Genomic DNA, 21,784 nt, shown 5'->3' with positions numbered 1-21,784 from the left:
CAATCATCAAAGTAGTTTTTGTCATGTTGTTGTTATTGCTTTTGTTGCGGCATAATTCTTTGTGATCGTGTTTAGCTCCTCCTCCTTCTTCTACGGTGCAGTTTTTATCACCTCAACCGTAGCGTCGTACTTTCATGGCCCTTTTCAGTTTTGGGAATAAAACAGGTTACAGGAGGTCTCAAGAATACTGTAGCTGAGCTAGTTGTTTTTGGCCAATTTTAGTTCTTACAAAAATYCGGACGTTTACTTTGCGCAAATTGCGGATTACACCAATAGTTAATATATAATATTCTTTGTTGACCGTACCTTGCCTTGCAATCGAAAAAAATTGTTAGCAAAACCGTTACATTTCACCTAACTTAGTGCGCTTTTCCCGTCTTGGCTCATGCAATAGCCTCCATTGGAATGATTGAAAAAAACCATGACTTGTTTGGGTCTGCGTCAGATCTGTGTCATCGTGAACTGAGTCCAACATTTCCTGAGCAATGTCAACGCGACGCTGTTTTTGGGCGAAAGTCTGGGCGAATTGACTCATATTCAAACAATGGCATGAGCCAGTTCTTCTTAATTTTCTTTTTCACACAAAATTTATACAGATTGTTTGATGCACTTTTGGGAAAAGCAGAATCGACACGAACCAAAACGCGTCCAAAGCTTTCCAGGCAAAGAATTATATATTAGAATCTGGAATTTTTCTTATCATTTTGTAGATATCTTCCGTCATATAATAAATAAGTAAAAAATAAATGAAAATGCAAATTTTTCATTAGATTTCATTTATTTAAGTTAAAATTAATTTTTTATTTACTTTTTTCGGACTATATTATAATTTTGCAACAACTACTTATGTAYGCATGTATAATAAATACAATCGCTCTTTATGCAAATGCATTCAACGTGGTAACCAACTACTTAAATAATTAAATATGAAATTATACATAAATAACGTCTTCGTTAAATTATCCAGCATTTCTAATAATTTCTCTACAACTATTGCTTCTATTAATGTCCTAACAAATGCTTTTAATATAGTTCGATAATATAACAAATAAATAAACTGCAGTTTTGAAAAATAAAACTAGGGTTTTTCGGCGCATATCAATATACTTGTATGCTAAGGYTAAACGCATAGTGGAGCGATGTATGTTGTTTAAGAAAAAAAGGGAACTAGGGAAACTATTTCAAAGGAATTATACCAGTATRTTGTATGAATAATATTGCTGAGAACATAATGCTAGTTTAAAATGTAATGTTTTTCTGCCTTCCCACCATTATGCGCTTAGCCTTGATCGCATGAGTCAGCGCTGATTGATTTTTTAGTTTGATTGCTATTAAATTTTCTTCTCTCAGTATTTGCTTTTGCTGATATACGTCAACTTTGTCTGACTTTCTTAGTTTTTGTACTTAAAAACGTACCCTTTGATAAATAAATATATATATTTTTTTCAAAAYTCTCACACGCAATACTCAATAGTTTCAATTTCATTGGAGATCTTAGCATGCAGTTGAAATTTGCCTAGGATTTTCTTTTCAGTTGATTTTTTAAATTACAAATATCACAATACTTGATGATGATATCTTTTCTTATTACTTATTGCTTTTCTAGTGTTTTTTCTAACTTATTTACGTTAAATATATTGCATTTCAATATGAATTTCGAAAGGTAAATAAACTTTTGCGCTTTGATTATATCAACACTTGCTTTTTTGAATTCATCACACTTATTGTTATACTTATAACAATTCATTAAAGGAACACAATTACTGCTTTAGACAAGTGTTTAACAACTACTTTCATACACATATACCACTATTGGTATGTATGTATGTATCTGACTAGTTTTACATAGCTCTAACGAATACTGAATGACGAYAGTATGGTAGAGACGCTTAAACCATGCCAAACCCTTCACTGCCCTCACTTATAGCCAGTAGAAGTGCCTTCTCAAATTGTTCGTAACTCTCGTAGTCGGGCAGGCAGAGCTGATTGAAGCTGCAGAATAGAAAAATTGGAAAAATTGCGAAATAATAAAAATAAATACAGAAGAAAACATTTATGCTTATTTTCGTAAACTCACCACGTGTGCGCTGTCGGTAGATTACCGAACGTCGGTGCTGCAGTTATTTGAAATTGTGGATTCAATTCCTGAAAACCGCCWGGTGGCAATTGTGAACAACCTGTAGTGAATTGCAACAAACGTGCCATTTCAGTTTGACTAAAATTACTAACAGCCGCCCAGAACCAAGCCAGCACACGTCGAAATTCTGCAGAGTTCCCATTTATGATATGATGAGCCTTGAAGTCGGCTATCGAATATTCGCCGGTGCCGCACATCAAAAGCTGTAGTTAAAAAAAAAAAAACATGTTGGAATTCGTTCAAGTGAGATTCCACTTAATATTGAGCTCTTAACCTRGACCTCCATAAAAACTCACCTCTAATTCGTTCTCATCGAAAATGCTGAGCAAATTATCCGGTATAATACCATTTAGCCCCTTAAGAAATGCATCAACTTCTTCTTTAACGCTACTGCAGAGGCGTTGTTGCGCCAAAGCGTCRAGATATTGATTTTTAGTCGCATTCGATACGCGCACCTTCGAGCCATTCGGCGTTAGYTCAACAGTTTTGCTCAATTGCCCACTGGTATCGTAAACTTCCTCGACAAAATACAATTCTAATGAATCAGTTGCATCTAAATCTGTRTCTAAAATATATTTGATTTTCGATAGATACAAATCGGGATCGTCTTGTTCGAAGTACTAAAGTGTGGGAAAGACGTATTTATACAATGTAAATTTAATGAGAATTATCTTTACTTACTTTATAGTGCACGCGCAAACCGATAAGTTGCGCCAGAAATGATCTGGTAAAACGTGCACGCACCAGCTGCCGATAAGTGCCGCCCAATGCACTTTCATACAAACATTTACCCACAATCTTGCCGGCAAATTCAAAATGTTTCAGTTTGAGATGTGATGGCCGATTTGGATTTGGGTGTACCAGCGCTTGATGTTTATCATGAAATGTGCAGAAGAGTCCGCCGCGTGGATCGAACAATGCGCTGCAGACCAATTCGAACCATTCACGCCGTAGGCCACCCCAATCAATGCCTGTTTGAAAGCAGAAAGAAAAAAGTTGATTTGTTGCACTAAGAAGTTATGGATTTTATGAAAGCAATGTGGATTCACTTTTTTTTTAACTTCAGTCGTAGGTTTGGAAATATCTGATTCTCTTAAAAAACTTGTTCCAGATTCACTGAGTGAAATTCTTCACAATTAYTTATTCGCATATATTTGCAAGGTTTGACATACGAAAAGTCAACACTTACCTTGTTCTCCCTGAAATGTAACCTCAAAGTTACCACACCAGTCAGATACGGAGAAACCTTTAGTGGCTTTCATGCTGCTCTCTAATATTTTTTCACGATTCACCCTCAATGCGAGCTTTTCATGATAATAGCTCGCATGAAATTTACGCACTTCATGGTAGAAAAAGTCCTGTTTATCCTTAAACGTTTCCGAACCACCAATATTCTTTAACAAAAAATGTGTAAAAGTTGCCGCAATAATATTTCGATCACGTGATGCTAATTCGATTTTCGGCTGGGCGCCATCATCAATTATAAACACCGGTCCATGTGGCTGTGTGGCCATTGYCGGCAAAAAATGGAACTTAGTTGACGGACACAGACGGAATGTYGCAATGCGTTTGGGTATAAATTTGAGTATCATCTCTTTGATGGTCACCTGAAAAATAAGCGAATTCTACATTTGAAAATTGRCACTGCCATATGAAACACATTTAACTGTAAACACTCACTTGTTTGGGCCCCACATAGCAGAGAACTTTACGTGGCTTACTCTTCGGTGTGCCGTAGATACTTAATAATTTGGCTTCATAGCAAATATTATGTTTACGTGATGCGATATTTTTATGCACTAATGTGGTGTCACTGCCTGTAAAGCCGAGTGAGGTGATTAGAAAGTGAAAATAAATAAAAAAAAAAAGTTTCTTTAATACGACTCGTGTCGACTATTTCASCTTTAAAAAGTTCAACAACCATATATGTATATATATGTAGGTCTGAGTTTATATATCAGCAAATTATATTTTAATTCCGTGTTTGCGAGCAATTCGCACGTGTGCGAAATGTAAAAGTAAAATWCGAAATATGTGAACACCGTTAGAATATTCAGGAACTCACCACTCAGGACGATGATGTCAAAATCACCGTTTGGCAGCTTCTGTTCAAGGTAGCTTATAACGGCACGCAGACATATTGGCTCCGGGAAYAGCGCCGTCACGGCAACACGCGTATTYACGCGGTCATAGTTGAARACGATGGCATGATGTAGTTTTTCAATGGTTTCGCCATTCAAATCGAAAATCTCGACACGATAGCCCTGCACGAAGTAAAGTGATTTATTATAAAATGATTTTTTGGCAACCACTGCCAGCGCTCACATATGTAACAATATCGATATGTAAATACTACATATATTTCTTTGTCCGAAACTTACCTTTACTGGATCATCGTTTTCATCGAAATTACAAGCATTACCGAATTCATCACGCGGTTCAATGTGTAACATTGTCGGCGTACCGGCACAGCATATTACCGTGCTAGCCGGACGTATGAAGCGCGAGCGACGCGCATCTATTGGTCCGGGTACAAAGGTTTTGGTGAAAGGTGAACCGGAAATATGATTGGAACCGATGAGTACAGAGATTTTATATTGTCCCGCTGTGCGTACAGTGAATTTCACTTTGGCGATATTCGCATTATTCGGATCTGTTGATGAGCCCAGCTCGCTAATAGTTACAACCTTACGTGTACCTTCGGTGACTTCGACAAAAAATTGATCTGTATCACAGATGGGATAAGGCTGTCCGTTTCGTTGGAAAAAACGTACAACAAAGCACATAGTGCCACCTACTGCCGTTGGATCATTCCAGTCCCATTGCACTTTGCAATTGGCAGGTAATAAATATTTCCCAGTCACATATTGTAGAAGTGAATGACGTGCTTCCGGCGCCAGTGATGGTTGTGTCATGGCGGCCAATGTGACAAGTCCGGCCACGGATACGGATACAACCAACATGCCACCCCATGTCCAAGCATCTTGATGTTGACTGGATTTCACAACGGTCGACCAAAGTTGCGCCTTTAGTGCATCCAATTGTGCCTTGGATGTTGGCAGATTTTGTCGTGCTTGCGACCATAGCTGCCAATCTTTACCGAGTATTTTTGTAGCACGTGAATCCTCCAACCAGTAGACATCTTCGAGTGATGCAACTTCGACGGCTAGTAGACGCTGATAGTGGTGTTGTAAGCGATGGTCACGTAACCATTCGCGTAAAATGAGTTTTTGTTGTAAATGTAATGCGGCGCGTTGTAAACGTTGTTCATCGCCAGGTGGCAATTCGGGGAGACGTTCCGGATCGCCACAACTRGACAAGGAGGAGATGCCTGCAAAGTAAAGAGAAGACAGTGGTGAATTGTTATTTTACTTAAAGAAAAGTGAAAGAAATGTCTAACATAATTACAGTTCTTCGAGAATAAAAGAAAAAAAAATTCAACTTGTATTTCTAAAAAAGCGTCTATAGAAAACAATTATGCACAAATGRACAGACAACGCCTTTTCTCTGAAACTTGAAAAGTGGCTTAATTATAGCTTCGGTKCGATTTAAATCGACAGAGGTTTCAGTTTTTCAAGTTGAGAAAGTAGTTTTACTAAAGCAATCAAGCCTATGATGATATGATTATCCTATCCAAAAAAAGATGACTGCATATATCTCTTTATTAAAAGTAATTTTAAGACAAAAACGACGAATATAAAGCTTTGATATGCGGCGACGGGGCGACTTTACTCAAGCTCGTTAAATATTGTTTAGGATTTAAAGTTCTTTAACAAGGAGACTGTTTGTCTGTAACTTTACTTAAACACTTTTTTGTGATTCATTTCTTTGAAAAATATTTTGTAGAATTATAAAAAAAGATTTTTGGGGGTAATGATGGTTTGAGAGTCCAAATGACCCTGTTGTTCCTCAGGACTGTAGATTTGGTATGAAAAACCTTCTCATAAAAACTCATTTATTGCTTTAAAGGGTTTAAAATCTTTTCGACCTTCCGTTTGCCGATTATCAGCATGAGAACATGGCGTGCTAGCGGTGACTTCGGTGTACCCGAGTAGATGCAATTTTTTATAAAGGACCTAACGACCGACTTCTTTTATAAATTCAAATTTTCTATCACTCTATTCGTGTTCTTTCTCCATAACCGAATTATAATCAACTTTTATTACACATATCACCTACATAATAAAACTTCCTCGGCATTTTTATTGCCGATTAATTTAAAAGTTATGCATAACTTTACTTAAATTTATCAGCAACACCATCCRTCAATCAAAAACAATTTTCAGAGTCATGAAAATAAATTTCGTTATATACTATACCATGCTTGTAAAAGTACTCATATAGCCTGCTATTCAGCCACGAATAAAATATCACTTGATACAATAACAAAAAAGTACTTGCCAAATTAGCATGACTAAATTGTGCTGAAATTGTCGTTGAATATTGGCAGTGACATTTCCAAAACCCAACAATTGCCAATCAATTACCTTTTGGTACTTACTTAAGTACGTGTGTGCGCGTGTGTATGTAAGTGTAGCTTTAGGTAACTACCGCTATTTTTGTACCACCAATTCAAATTTACCGTCAATGTTTTCGACATTTTATATACACACACATACAAAGTAGAAGTTAGAGTATCAAGTAGCCGAGAGAAAGGTAATAAAAAATAAGTGAGGTAATTGTATACTTATTTGCTTATAAGTAAGAAGCGCGCCGCGTTTATCGCAGACGCCGATCTCTTGTATTTGGTAAAAGCCGAAAGGTGAAACTTTGCAATGGTCACCGAGGACAAGGTCGAGGTGCACGTTATGCACTGAATATATGTATATGTGTATGTGTCCTGTCTCTTATACACATCTAGATGTGTATAAGAGACAGATGTGTGTGTGTCTGCATATGTATTTGTGTGAGGTGTGTTAATGTAAAAGCAAAAGGCGAAATCGTCGAAAGTGCCTAGCAAGAGAAAATATAAATAGTTAAATGCGAGTTTTGATGACCTCATAGGTCCCTTTTCGTAGATTAAGAAAAATATATAATACATTTAAAAATATATATATAATATACCTACATATCTAGTACATCTTATAAATGACTAAAAAAAATTTGAACTTGATATTGAACTTTGCTTTCTATCCTTTTTCCCACCTTAATAAATAGACATGTACGAGTATATCTCACAGTTGGCGGGTCCTACAAGTTTAAAGACACCGTCGAAAGCCTAATAGTCTTTGAAAATGGTAAAAATTGAAAAAAACACAACCCTGGCTATTTTAATCTTTTGCAAACATTTTGAGGTTATATGACAGTAGTATGAAAACTGAATTTGTTATATGTATTTTTATTATCTACAAAATTGTGGTTTAACTTTTTATCATAGGATTATTAGTTTTCAACCCTTAAAATTTCAGCTCTAAGTTTCAGCTCTAGCTGCTCATTCGTCGGAACCGCCTATATTGGACCTCTACAGGATTTAGCACGTACAATCGATCAAACTCAAGTTCTTGTATGGGAAACTTTTTTATTTGAGAGGGTATCGTCAGAAAATTTTACAAAGATTATTATACAAGGCATCGCTACAATCAACATAACATAACGTAATGTTCAGATAGGTATTATAACTTCGGTAGACCCGAACCCCTTTTATGGCAAAAATGTTTTGGCCAATTTTCGATCCTGGTCTATATAAGTAGAATAAATTGATGGCAGTCAGAAAAAAAAATATATATTTTAAACTGATAGTTCATTGGAAGAGGAATATTTTTGAGACCTGCAAGTAAATGTATTTTTACTCTAATAATAGGTTGTCAAAAAAGTATTGCGGTATTTTTATTAAATTTTTTTGATGACTCACGCGTGATTCAGCGATTTTATCGCAATTTTCGACGAAAGGCCTTCCGGAGCGTGGCGCATCTATGACCACCTCTACACCAGAACGGCCAGCGTTGAACCAGCGTTGAAACCATCGTTGTGTGGTGGAAATAGAAACTGTATCGGGTCCATAAACTGCACAAATTTTATTGGCGGCTTGAGATGCATTTTTGCCTTTATCGTAGTAGTACTATAAAATATGCCGTAATTTGTCTATATTTTGCTCCATGTTTGCGACGCTATAACTCACGAACGACTTAAAAGAAACGACAATCAATCAAACACGTATTAGCGCGTGAAATGAGCTTTCCAAAAAGGTATAGCATGACCCGATGCGACGAATAAAACTAGGACTACGCGCTCTCAGCGCCAACTAGCGAAAATACCGCAAGCCTTTTTTGACAAACTAATATATCAACATTAGATAATCAAGGAACATCAACTTCCTATCTAAGTAATAACAATCTATTTTATTCAAATCTGGCTGTTAAGGTTGAACCGATACATAAGATGAAAAGTACTAAGGGGATTACATGTGTTTCACGGCTTCAAAAAAACCGATTTTTCTTATTGTCTTTTTTAATTATCAGTAGATTATTAGGAGAGTCATGTTCATATTTTCCTCAAAGTTATGTTTAATTTAGATATTTTTTTCACTCGATTAGTATTTTTAACAAAATTTCTGCTATGCCACCTAAACATGCCTTGAACACACATACATACTATACCTTTATATGATTATATACTGAAATGAAGATATACCTACATACATTAGAGCGCAAGGGGCAGGAATAAACGTGCTAACGACTAGTTAAATTAGTAAACATTCCACACATATACATACTACATAGGTTCATGTGAATGCACATGCGTATGTGTGTGTAATTGCCTGAAGTAGCAACTACCGGTCCACCATGTTGTTGCTGTTAGTGCAATTATAATAGGCAACTTGCGTGTCGTGGATTTTCAATGAGCAATAGCATACTTTTAGGCAAATGAGCAGCTAAAAAGAAAGAGGAAAAAACTTTTCAGAAAAACGAAGCGTTTCCGCTAATTTTTAGTTTTATTTGCTAGAGAAGGTAGGCAAAGGCAATAATTTTCTATAAGTAAATTTAGAACTGGACTTAAGGAAGGGAACATGCGCAAAATAAGTTTAATTAATTAATTATAACCAAATAGTACGTTATTGAATGAGTTTACGAAGACATATATGTTTGTTAAAGAATTATATTTTATAGTCAAATTGCGTTTTAGTAAACTTACAAGTGCTATTTCGTTTTGTTTCGGTTTTTATTCCACGATTTGCAAATTTATACGGTGTAGATTCCAATTCTAGCCTAGTCTCGTCTAGTTTCTTTACGTGATTAAATTTTTACAAGACATCTTTTATTACTATAGACAGATAGAAAATTTGAGTCTGATTCTCCAAATTGCTGGGCAATCCAGAATCAGGTGTTCTGGAGTTTTCTGTTCTATGTCGTAAAACCGGCAGTTTGGGCAAGTGCTCCTGAGCCTGCAGTGCCCTGTATATAGCGCGACAAGGAGGCGGAATTTGTCGGGAGAGGTTGATCATTTCCTTAAACGTTGTACTCTCCCAGAAGTAGCTTGGCATGGCACATTCCTGCTACCTGTTACCAATCCTGTTCTCTCCCTACTCTCTCCTACGTGCGGAGCAGCTTTATAGTGTGGGCACTGCATAATTCTGTCCCCATTATCCAGGACGCTGCCGTTTTAGGAGTACCCGGTCGCACACTGATTGGCGGTTCAGCCTTCCTACGCACTCCTCCACTAAAAGCGATCAGTTTGTATGACAGCTATATTCCATTGAGATCTGGAAAATCGTTTCCAAATTTCAGATCAGCTCGTCATGCTGATCGTTTGTTCTCTTCTTCTGGGTGTTCAGCCTTGGAGGCATTACTAAATATAACCTTTTCCTTAATATTCCTTTTCCACATATATCTTGTCACTACCTCTGATTTGAAATGATAATTAGTATAATAAAATCATAAAAAGGTCAATAGAAAGCAAAGAAAACGCAAACCATCCCTTCCTTGAATTCTCGCAAAGTCGCATGATTTATCTGTTCGATACTTTACAAGGGTAAGAATGATACTCGCACACATACTATATATGTGTGTTCGTATTTACATCTGAACTTTGTGAGTTATATCCTTTAATGCTTAAGTGATGGATTGTTTGAAAAACAAAGTGGCACACTMGTGCACAAAAGTTTTTTCCAATTCTTTCATACACATACATATGTGCAGACAAATAAACTTACTTAAAAATATATGTATATACTCAAATATCGCTTAAACATATATGTATATTTGTATTTGTTTGCGTTTATATATAGATTACCTTTTTGCTTTAAGTCCTTTTATTGATTTCCTTTGTGTACAAACAAGGAATGTAATTTTTCATGCCATGACATACGGGCTTGAAAATTACAGTAAAACGAAAGTTAGCAGAAAGAAAGCGTGCAAACCAAATCACTTGTCTATATTTATTTACTTATCACAACACAATGATGTGTGGGTGTCGTATAGCATGTAGCAAGATACCAGACATAAGATATGAAAAAGCAACGAATACACGCTTACGTTAAGGTTTCTATATAAATATAGAATATATATATATATATATGTACACTCAATATTTGTATTTTTTCGCTTTTATTTACCATTTTGCGTCTTTGCTTGAGTGCACAACGATAAAATTGCTACTTTGATTGCTGGGCAAATAGAAAGATTGGCGGAATGCAGATAGATACTTTCGGAAAGTATTGTGCGAGTATAAGTAAAATAAACATTAACTACGGTTACACTAAGGCTATATTACCTTGATCAGTTTGTTTGGCAGCTAAATAATTTCTTCGAAAWTTGAAGCATTGTTTTAGGCAATAACCCATACTAAATCGCATGAAGATATCTGATCAAATGAAAAATATTTCCATGTATTTCTCAGTTTCAGGRGAAAAAACGTGTCCAAAAATTCAGATCGATATCTGAAGAACTCGTTCGCGTATATACAGACAGACGGAGGGACAGAAAAAATGTCTCAATCAACTCAACGTSACTTCATTTGCTAGGTTTGTCGTTATCAAGTTGATTAACGGATGGATTAACATAATATAACAGTTTTGTTCACCTAACGGTTCTACGAGGTGWGTTCAAAAAGTATCGGGAATTTTGAATTTTCGCGGGTTACGTATATTCGAATTTCGAATTTTTTGTGGCGTTATGTTGGTACTCATGTCTCTCACTTATGCCGACAAKCTCGGCCATTTTGAATGTTCATTTAATTGTTGACAGCTGCTTTGCTTGCATGTGTTTTGGATCGTCTTCGATTTTTACCTATTCAAAAAAAAAAAAAATGGATCAAAGAACCTGTATTAAATTTTGTGCGAAAATGTGGATGCATTCCGAATATTGACTGTGGCATACGGAGAAGCTACCTTGGGCCGAAGAAACGTTTATCGGTGGTACAAAATGTTCTCAGAAGACCGAGAAGATGTGACAAAAATTGCCTTTTGCACCGCGATAACGCTCACACATTGTTGCTTGTGCGCGACTTTTTCTGGCCCCCTGTGACTTTTTCTTGTTCTCTAAACTGAAGAGGCCCATGAAAGGATGGCGTTACGCTTCTCTTGACGAGATAAAGACGGCATCGAAGGAGGAGCTGAAGAAGATAAAAAAAATGGTTTTTTGAAGTGCTTCGAAGATTGGAAAAACCGTTGGCACAAGTGTATAATATCTCATGGGGATTACTTTGAAGGGGACAAAATAGATATTCATGAATAAATAAATAATTTTTGAAAAAACACAAAATCAAAATTCGCGAAACTTTTTGAACRCACCTCGTACGTATCACATGAAACTAAGCGAGCTAGATATGGTGTTATATATATACAAATGATTAGGATGACGAGAAAAGTTGAAATTCGGGTGATTGTCTCCTTGTCCGTGCATGCTGTAACCTGAGGAAAAATTGAGGTACCTTGATCAAATTTGGTATGCGACTTCCTTTAAAAAAAAGGGGGTTCGGAGATGGCTTTAATTCGACCATTGCCACGCCCACAAAACGCCATTAACCGAAAATATATAAGTAAATAAATTAAGATATGAAACTGCAATTTGGCACAGGGTATCACAGTGGTAACGGCAACTGTGGCAATTTGGGAAAATAGTGGTCAATGTGTTAGATTTACAATTGAAAWTCAGAAAGAATGCTTTCCTGATAGTAGTAGGCATGTGTGCTTCAAATGGGTTGAATCGGATATACCTTATAGAAAGAYTTTCGAAATTCCAGGTGATTTTATCAGGCATTATGTACCTGAAAGCATTTCCTTAGCTTCAATCCTTGCAAGTTGCAAGAGTATGATGAAATGTTCGGTTATACCCGAACTCAGCTCTTACTTACTTGTTTTTTATATATACTAGTAAGCATAAAGAAGGTCGGTAGTAAATAAGACTGATATATATGACATGCGGCCAGGAAGACATAAATGTAGGCATTGAGTTCAAAGCTTKCTCTGGATTTATATGGTTGCCACAAATGAATAATATTTTTCTGCTTGCTTTATATTTAGTCTTGTTCGTTTACATGTAGATTTCGCTATAGTATTTATCGATGGTTTTACCTTCGGACCATACTTCTCAGTCACATTGCCAATCTAGCTCAAGTTCTTTTACACAATTTGGTATTAGAAGTGCTYTAAATAGCCCTCAACTGGATAACGATTGAAAATTACATGGCTGGATGTCAAAAACGACTAAATAGTTTCAATTTTTTATAAATTTTCAACGCTTAAATAATATAAAATATTTATAGTTTACTGCAATGATTTTTTTTTTTATCGCAAGAGGCAATGAAATGCTGCACTAATTATTTAGCAACACCTCATGAGAAAAGAAATTCATATGCATATTTTAAATATTTACATCTGCATATAGTACATGTGTTTGTGTATACTATATAAACATAAAAGACAATCCATGGAGGCCAAAAAATGGTAAGGCACTGCTTGTGTTGAGGAGAGGGATGGAGAACAGTGTTGCCGACTTGCAAGTGGCGCATTTTGCATATTTAATAGGCATACATCATCACCCGACAAGTGCATTTACATACAACACTTTTTCATAATAAATATTTATAAGTATAGTATATGCAAAAGTATGTGTGAACTGTTCAACAAGAAATAATATTTCCCAGAAGAACACTTTGCCGTAGACATACAACATAGAATTTAATGCTTGAAGAGCTGAAAGTGTTTTAGAAGTACGATATGTAAGAACTGGATGAAAAAGATTGTCCGTTTCAAAAATGATAAAATCTTTTAATTCAGTTTTTTTTTTTAAAGTTTGAATTAGTTTTTATAAGTTTGAGTTAGTTTTTATAAGTTTGATTAATTCCAGAGTTTATTTAAAGCTTAATCAAAATTCCCGAAAATGTTATTAACTACAGGTTCCATGCCTTACACAGCTTAAGGCGAGTCGAATTGCTGAAGYAGTTAAGTTCAAAAATTCGAAGCTTTCGTTTTTTGATCTACAAAATACTAAKCTAGCCTTGGATAATTATCCTGCGGTATAATGTACCAGGTTCATCTGTCACCTGAGGTTAAAGTATTATAGTTTATATTTCAAGGTAGACGATTCCATCTACTTTATATCATGTTAAAATTATGAATGAGTTCTGGTTCCACATWTGTCTAGGGAAAAAGCCTTGCAACCAGACTATAATAAAATTTGGTCAGTTAAGTTTGAATATCTGCGCTCAATAAGTTCACACATAGATTTTTTTGAYAAAAATTAAAKTTTTATATTTTATAATTTAAATTGGAACAGCTTTTAACGAGGTGGGTCTCTTACAGGGACTTTTCGGTATGTCGCTTATAGGCCTAACTTAGTCTTTAGGGTATGTTCAAGGATTTACCGTTACTTCTTCTGTAAATTTACATTACAAGTAGATCTTTTATATCTATCAGTAGCATGTAAACTGATTTAATATTCACTGAAGACAGAATAACGAACATACATAGATCCATCTGTGCCTGCTAGATCTGTATTACAAACAAACGTGTGCAAAATTTGAGGTTCGGTTTGTTTCAATAAAATTCGCTCTTACCCCAAAARCTGTAATATTTTCTATACTTTCATAATTATATATTCTTCTCATACTTAAACTTAATTTTTTTTTCATTTTTGGGAAGAAGAAAAAGTTGTTTCGTATTTCTAATCAAACTTCAACTAATTATTTTATTTTATATTTAAAATAGTAAATAAATAAACAAATATGTAACATTTTGGTTAACCACTTTTTGTCATTTTTCCGCTAGTGATATTATTCCATCAGTGTAAAACATTCATCAGGKTAAGTCGAAATTTAGAAAATCGTTCATTAAACCTTCACAAATTTCATTGGTGGCTTGCGTGGCATTCTTTCCTTTTTCATATAAAAATATAGTGAAAATCTTCATTATTTTCACTGATCTTTTAAAAGCTTAAACTTTCTTTAATTTAGTTTTTTTAGTTAAATGTAGCTTAAAATGGCACCTTTCTAACACTACATACATATATYACTGCAACGACATCTATTGACAAAATACGAAAATACTTTTTCGACTACCAAATATTTYCATATAAAGGTTAAGTCTTTTGTTAYTACAATTACGCAGTATTACAAAACATTGTAATACGTGCAAATATTTTGCCGCTTGTATATAAATATATTTAGATATTTTRGTCCCCAATTTTGGCACTGAATTTTAAATGACTGCATCATTGTCATCAGATGTCCTCTGAGCAACAATATAAATTTCTTGGCAATTGACAACAGAGGACAAATAATGATTTCGTTGCAAACAAACATTCTCGTAATGAGTTCATATTTTTTTATTTTTTTTTATTTTTCTTTTCTCTTTTTCGGATTGCATTTTTATGCCATTTTTTTCAATTGCATCGGTATATTACAATTGTAGTGAAATGTGAGTACTTAGTGGTGTGTGAAAATTATTACCAAGATGGATCTCTGCTTCTGGCGTTATACTAGATGCAAAATGGAATATACCATTTTTCTGATTGTTTTTGTTGATTATTAGATACAGATTTTTTCTATAAAATGTCATCAAATCATTATATAAAGATTCTGAGAGAGAATAAAGCGCCTCTATTTTATTTTGATTGGTTGTTTTGTTACAAAATTTCAATATTTATTTGTGGATTTTTTTTTAGCTCTCAAGGTATCTTTTGTCTCAGAAKCAGCTCACATCGCTTAATTTGCTGATTTTGATAATATATAATATTGTAATGACTATCTAACTATATAAATGAGACGGTCCCCTACTTTTTTAAGGAAAAAACACAGAAACTTGAATCTAATAGGGGGATGCTTATTATCATTCGAAAKAATTCGAATTTTAAAATGTTGGCCGCCGCCACGTCTCAGCTGGTCCATCCGTTGAGCCCAATTTTCGATGACCTCTTCGAGCATTTCGACTGGTAACTGGCGAATGACATGCGATATGTACTTTAGAATTTACATATCCCCACAAAATTTGACATAACGTGATTGCGGGCCAATTTATTAAAAAAAAAATAATATAATATATTACATCCTGCAGAAGTATAAGCTAGTGCTGAACCATCGGACAGAATTTTAGTACTCAAGTATCGTAGGCGTAAARCATTTACTTTCAATTTCAACTACTAAACTTTCAAAAAATTTTCTTTGTCGTAAAAATTAATCTTTCTGTTCAAAGAAACGATCTAACTTTCATTAGAAAACCAAAGTCACATTATGTGGCATCAGAACATCGCATTCCACGCTGCAATGACTATCGTGCGGTAAACGAGTAATGTCAAGACAACCAAAAACAATGACTCAAACGAATAGACAGGGTAATTGTATATACACACAAGCCTATTCGTATTTGAAGTRAAAGTGTGCAAAAATTTTACGATCCAGCCGAGCTATGTACATRTGTACGAATTTACATGGCCTGAGCGCCTTAATTACTGCAAAGCATTTTCTCTTCAAAATRCAGCCCTTAACTTGAAGYGAAATAACGTAAATTACAGACATACATTTGTTCGTTGTATGTACGTATGTAAACTCATACATACAGAAATATTTTACATACAGATCGCAGTGCGCTTGTGAATGGAAATCAGAAAATATTTCATTCATACGCAGCACTGCTGTATGTATGCATAGCTATATGTACGCTAACCATTTTGGAGGCCCTAAAGTATGCAATGAATTGCATAATGCTTACGGCTTTGACCCAAATTGCAATTACACACACACACGCATTCGCTTCCCACTTACAAATATTTATGTTCCTAAGCCCRCAGACAAACATATATACCCATGTATTCATCGGCCTACGTTGCACTACAAGCGTTTATATGTATGTGTGTGAGTGTGTGGGCTTTTGCCACGTGTGCGCTTTCTGCGCTCATCAGCCACATTGTGGGCGATTTTAAAAACTGACAGCAGCAGCAGTCAGCATATAAGCTGCTTTGGGCGCAATTTCGTGCCAAAATTTGCGAAAAAACAAGATTTTTCGCAAGCATTCACGTAACAATTTGCCGGAAAAAAGTTATACTTCATTCAGCAATGAATTCAGGCAGACAAGGTTAGCATCTTSAACAGTTTTCTCTTAGTGTCAAAAAAACGATAATAAAAGAGAATATATGTTCACTGATTTTCTTTGCTTTCTGCTGCGCGGCTTTTACTTCAGCTTAGCCCTGACAATGAGTAATAGTAAAACTTAGTTTTTTTAACTTTTATGTTTCTCCCAAACTTCAAATCGGAACAGCTATTTGATAGGTGATTCTAGGCAAGAAAGTGTGAAACTTTCAATATCAATTGATTAATAAAGAATTTATTTTCTTACTTTYTTATCTTTCAATAACGGGTGTATGGAAATAGGAATTAAGTTTCCAAACGAAGCCCCAAAAAGAAAATTGTTACATTAAAATCAATGTGTCATTAATGAATARTCTTTGCAGTGTGTGAGGGGTATTCTAGTCTAAAATAAAAAATAAATCGATTYGTTTGTTTAATTTTCAAAGTTTAACTATAAAAGAATGTGTCTGCAAGAGGATTTATCAAAATTCAAATTGTTTCCGGAGATATAGGTACTAACGAAAGGAAGCTCTCAGAACAATGCTAGGCCAGGCATTTTTACTTACTGCCAATAGACTTGTTTTGAACAAAAGTGACAGCGAAGTCAACTCTTAGATGCCGGGAATCCTCTCTTTTTTTCGCCAGTAATAGGGCATTTTATGATACGTTTCTTCCCATTACCATGTAATTTGGAAATCCTACAGAGTTGAACTTAAATTCGGTCGCCAATAATGCCTTCCCTTTCAGAAAAGAATGGGAAAGGGGTGAGGTAGACAAAGACGCAGGGATAAGCATATATACGATGGTTCCAAACTAGATAACCGAGTGAGATCGGTGTCTTCTCTAAAAACTAGGAACCTAAACCGCCTTCGGTGTACCAAATCACTGCAGCTCCTTCCAGAAGAGATTCAAACAATTGTTGTTCTGACAAGAAGTGTGCTAAGGAATATGCCATAAAGYTTCTTAGGATTTCGTCTAAACTAGGCTTTCCAAGAACTCTTGTAAGGTTAGTAACTGCCTAATAAACATACTTGTCAGTATAAYTGGACCGCCCTATAACGATTAAGGAGGTATCACTATGGATCTTCTAAAGGCCCAGGTGCATCGTTTGCTTTTCCAACTTTACCGTAGAACCAAAAATTGGCAAATTACTTCAAATTAAAAATTTCAGAATTCTACGAGGTTTGAAATTGTGGGTGTGGTCACATATGAATTTTTTGAGATCCCTTTTTTAAAATTTTTCTATTTAGCAATAATAGTAATTGCTTTTTTTCAAATAATTTCAAAACTACCCTGAAATTTATGCCKCTAGACTAGAATAGGGATGAAAGCCAAAAATATATATGGATTAAACTAACATTATTGGTCGTTTTCRAAAAAAATTATACTAACCGTTCGCTAGATGAAAGCTCTTAGTAAAGCTGAGCAAATAATTTATTTTTATTAACCTCCCCCCGAGTATTCTTTTTAAATTATCCTTCAAGAAAATTGGGTTAAAGAACTATTTCGTCAGTTTACAGTAACAAGTAGTATTCGAAAATGTACCTTTGGAAATCTTACCGACAACTTCCAATCTAAAAATCTTYCGTCTCTGGTTCGATCGGGTCTATTTAATTGAAAGTGGTTGGCAATAGTGCGACTCGACTGTACAATTATTTTTAATATACTCATTTATTTTTATAAGCATAGGATTCTTTAGATTTGCGGTGTAAAGTGGGTTCAGTCCAATTTTATATTATTTTCACTGTTAGCATTCTCCAGAGCCTATCATTGATCAATAATCTTCAAAAATTGACCTACTAAAATTAAATCCATATGTTTTTTGATAGCCCTAACCTTCAGAAGGCGCGCGGTATAAATTTGTCAGCTGTCGTTATTGTGAAAATATTGCTTTTTGAGCGGGAAAGAAGCAAATACTTGGCTTGATGACGAGTTTCCGCACACTGCCCCAGGAAATTCAACCATAAAAGTTTTCTACGTGGTGAAATGAGCACCGAAGATGGTGACCGTAGTTTGGGCGCTCCCTGCGAAATTGTTACAAATAAAAACATCAAAAAAAAAGAAAAAAAAATCCACTAAATCATTTTGGATGGCCGTAAAATAAAGTTGTTCCAGGTAGCGGGCACTTTAAAGATATAAACTGAACATGTGCATCACATCAGTTAATAATATTTAGGGTTGAGAAAGCTGTGTTCCCTGCTCGCGCCGCAAAAGTTCACTTTTGACCAAACACAATAACGGGTTGATGATTCGGAGCATTTTTTTGAAGATTTTCAAGCATGATAAATTCCAGATTTTGCTTCGTTTAGTCAATGGATGAAACATGGCTCCATTATTTCACACCGAAGCCCAATCGACAGTCATCCGAGTGGACATGCGCCACTGCTGTTTCACCAAGCCATTCTATGTAAACGATGACAAAAAACTATGAATTGGGCTTCGAATTGCTTCCCCCTCCAACGTATTCACAGAATTGGCACCCAGCGACCGTCTCCTGTTCTCAGGTCTCAAGTGAATGCTTGATAGAAATAAAGTTTCGTCGAATAAGGAGATCATCGCCGAAACTCTGGATTATTTTGAAGCAAAAGATAAATCTTACCACAAAGATGGTTAGAAAAGTTGCAGGGTATTCATAATCACTGTATTAGACTTGAAGAGAACAATGTTGAATAAAAATACGAAATTTGCCAATGAAAATGTGTTTTACTATGGTAGGCCGGAGACTTTTCAATAGACCTATTATATGTAATAACAGATATCTTTAATATATTAATTATAAGTAAACATTCCAAAAATTTTCCTGAGTAAAAATTTTTTTTCAATTAGTGTATACCAATGTTGATGACTATCTACCAAATACGCATTCATAACATTTAAGTTTCCACAGTTTAATTGAATAAGTGGTCTCCTATTTTAATAATTTTATAATCTCTTTAATTTGACACTACTATAGTATATGTCATTCGTATAGTTCTATATGTTTTTCAACCGTTTATCGCCTCACTTTGTCTCTGCCAAAAACAATTTACGAACTCACCTGATGACGATGACTGCGAATGACGCATCGTTGTGGCCATTGCAATGGAATTAATTTCCGATTCCGGCGACCACATTTTGTTGTCACTTGTATTTTACGTTTGCTTTTTATTACTATTGCACTTTTAGTATTTTTGAACACGTGGTTTTATCGATTATTTTATTTTGCGTGTAAAGTTTTGATTGAACTTCTTGTATATGCTAGGTACATATGTATATGTGAGTTAAATATTTAATCATTTGTACCATATTTTCAGTGTTTTTCTGTTATAATGTTTAAGTTATTGCTTGAAAATGCGTTCATGTTTAAAAGTTTGGAACTAGCCTTTTGTTGCTCTATTTTATTAAATAATCACATATCGCTGCACCACTTTTTAACAATAGTTCACTTTTGAGAAAGGACGGACTAAATGATTAATTAAAATGTGTTAGCAATGTTTCTGCAGAATATTTAGATTATTAAATATATAAAAACTTAATCAATGACTGAAGCAAATGTGGCCGTACCTAGAATAAATGGTCTAGCCACTAAGTCTAATACATGTTTCTAAACTACTCTTAAACGCCTATGCTTTAGCTATAGTTATTTGTCTTAAATGGAAAGATTTCCGGTGTTATAATATTACCGTTTCCTACTAATTAGACATATAGTAACCTAAAATGCAAAACAACGTATCTTAAAAATAATCGAAAATCAATATATGTATAACCATTTTATAACCAAAATTCAAATTTTATTTCAATATGAGCGTTTCTTCGTCTGTAAACTTTTGAAAAGTGGTGTCTGTTTCTTCGTCTGTAAACTTTTGAAAAGTGGTGTTACTTTATTTTGAATTTTAGGTATATTTTATTATGCCAGTTTATATGATTTATAACAGTTATTGTTCGATTCGTCATTGTTGTTGCATTGTCGGCACTTATAATAGACAGTAATAACTAATATCTGAGTCAATTTCTCAAACCAAAATTTTATTAGACCATTCCAAAGAAAATCAACAGTTATATCATTCGATCAAATTTGACTCGGACTAATCCATTTAAAATACCTATAATCGCCAAATCGATAAAATCAATATACTAGTTTATTAAAATCTTTTTTTTTTTTGCTCACGTGAAGTTTGATCTCCAAATGTTGATTAGTTTGTGATTGGCAGCTGTTTGCTTTCGACTCGAAAAATTTGGCTAGCGGTTTTCACCATGAACAAAACTGAACAACGAGTTTGCTTGTTATTTTGTATTTCTAATGAAACCAGGAGGGCCCCGAGTTCCTTGACAATATTTGCAGGAGAATTTTAGGGGTCCACTTTAACACGAACACAAGTATTTTGGTGTCACGAAGCATTCAGTGAGAGTTGAGAAATCATCCAAAACTTGCCTCAAGCGAGGCGTCCATTAATCTCAGTTAATGACGGTAGCATCGACAAAATTCTGGAAATAGTGATCGAAAATCGTGATTTTGGAAATCAGATAGAAAAGGATCTGAACATCTTTTATGGATTGACCTAACACATTTTCGTTAAAGTTTTTAGCATGAAGTGAGTCAAGGATTCATACCAAAAGCACTTAATGAACATTTTAGCACGACTGACTTTTTAGCTAAACATGAAACAAGTGTTATCACTCGGCCACAGTATTTTTGGATTGGATTTTGGATTCCTATAATTCGAAACTGAAAACTGCGCTTTGGGGAAAACGCCATAAGTTTTTTCACCCAATATCGAAAATCGAGGCTCATTGAACTCTTTGGTTGCGTATAACAATAATTATAGAAGTTAGGATTTCGACGAGTTTGTTTTGAAGAAATAACGTTATTTTATCGATTATTCCAACATTTACCTTATCTTGGTTATGAGTCTTTATATCCAGTATAAAGGTTTCTTTTTTTTTTCTAATAAGTATCGGTTTCATTTCGACAAAATTTCTTTCCAACTTCCATATTTCGACCGGGTGAGTGAGTGGTGTCAACATTGGTTAATTTTTTTTTAAACAAGAAAAAACGTTAACTTCGGTTGCACCGAAGCTAAATACCCTTCACAGGTGCATTTATGTTAGTAACTATATGTTCAGTTTGTATGGAAGCTATATGCTATAGTTAACCGATTGAAACAATTT

General features: G+C 34.9%; 1 protein-coding gene across 3 annotated transcripts in view; it reads right to left on the bottom strand.

The window, feature by feature from the left end:
* Positions 1–1,709: 1,709 nt before the first annotated feature.
* The window catches only part of LOC108978585 (apoptosis-resistant E3 ubiquitin protein ligase 1), a 36,990-nt gene continuing 16,915 nt past the window's right edge, over positions 1,710–21,784 (bottom strand). Inside the window, exons 1-9 of one of the 3 annotated variants that reach the window (XM_018948942.1) lie at positions 19,674–19,843; positions 4,519–5,468; positions 4,203–4,401; positions 3,818–3,954; positions 3,327–3,762; positions 2,819–3,108; positions 2,434–2,757; positions 2,078–2,340; positions 1,710–1,992 (exon numbers count right to left, since the gene is read on the bottom strand). In XM_018948942.1, coding sequence (XP_018804487.1) covers positions 1,890–1,992; positions 2,078–2,340; positions 2,434–2,757; positions 2,819–3,108; positions 3,327–3,762; positions 3,818–3,954; positions 4,203–4,401; positions 4,519–5,468; positions 19,674–19,749 — 2,778 coding nt within the window. In that variant the 5' untranslated portion in view covers positions 19,750–19,843 and the 3' untranslated portion in view covers positions 1,710–1,889. Of the gene's footprint in view, positions 1,993–2,077; positions 2,341–2,433; positions 2,758–2,818; positions 3,109–3,326; positions 3,763–3,817; positions 3,955–4,202; positions 4,402–4,518; positions 5,469–19,673; positions 19,844–21,784 lie in introns of those variants that run through there. The other 2 variants (XM_018948940.1, XM_018948941.1) reach the window with 2 other exon arrangements.

The sequence above is a fragment of the Bactrocera latifrons genome, unplaced genomic scaffold (assembly GCF_001853355.1).
Source record: "Bactrocera latifrons isolate USDA-ARS-PBARC rearing strain unplaced genomic scaffold, ASM185335v1 scaffold_124, whole genome shotgun sequence".
NCBI classification, from domain to species: domain Eukaryota; kingdom Metazoa; phylum Arthropoda; class Insecta; order Diptera; family Tephritidae; genus Bactrocera; species Bactrocera latifrons.
This window is presented reverse-complemented; position numbering and strand designations above follow the sequence as displayed.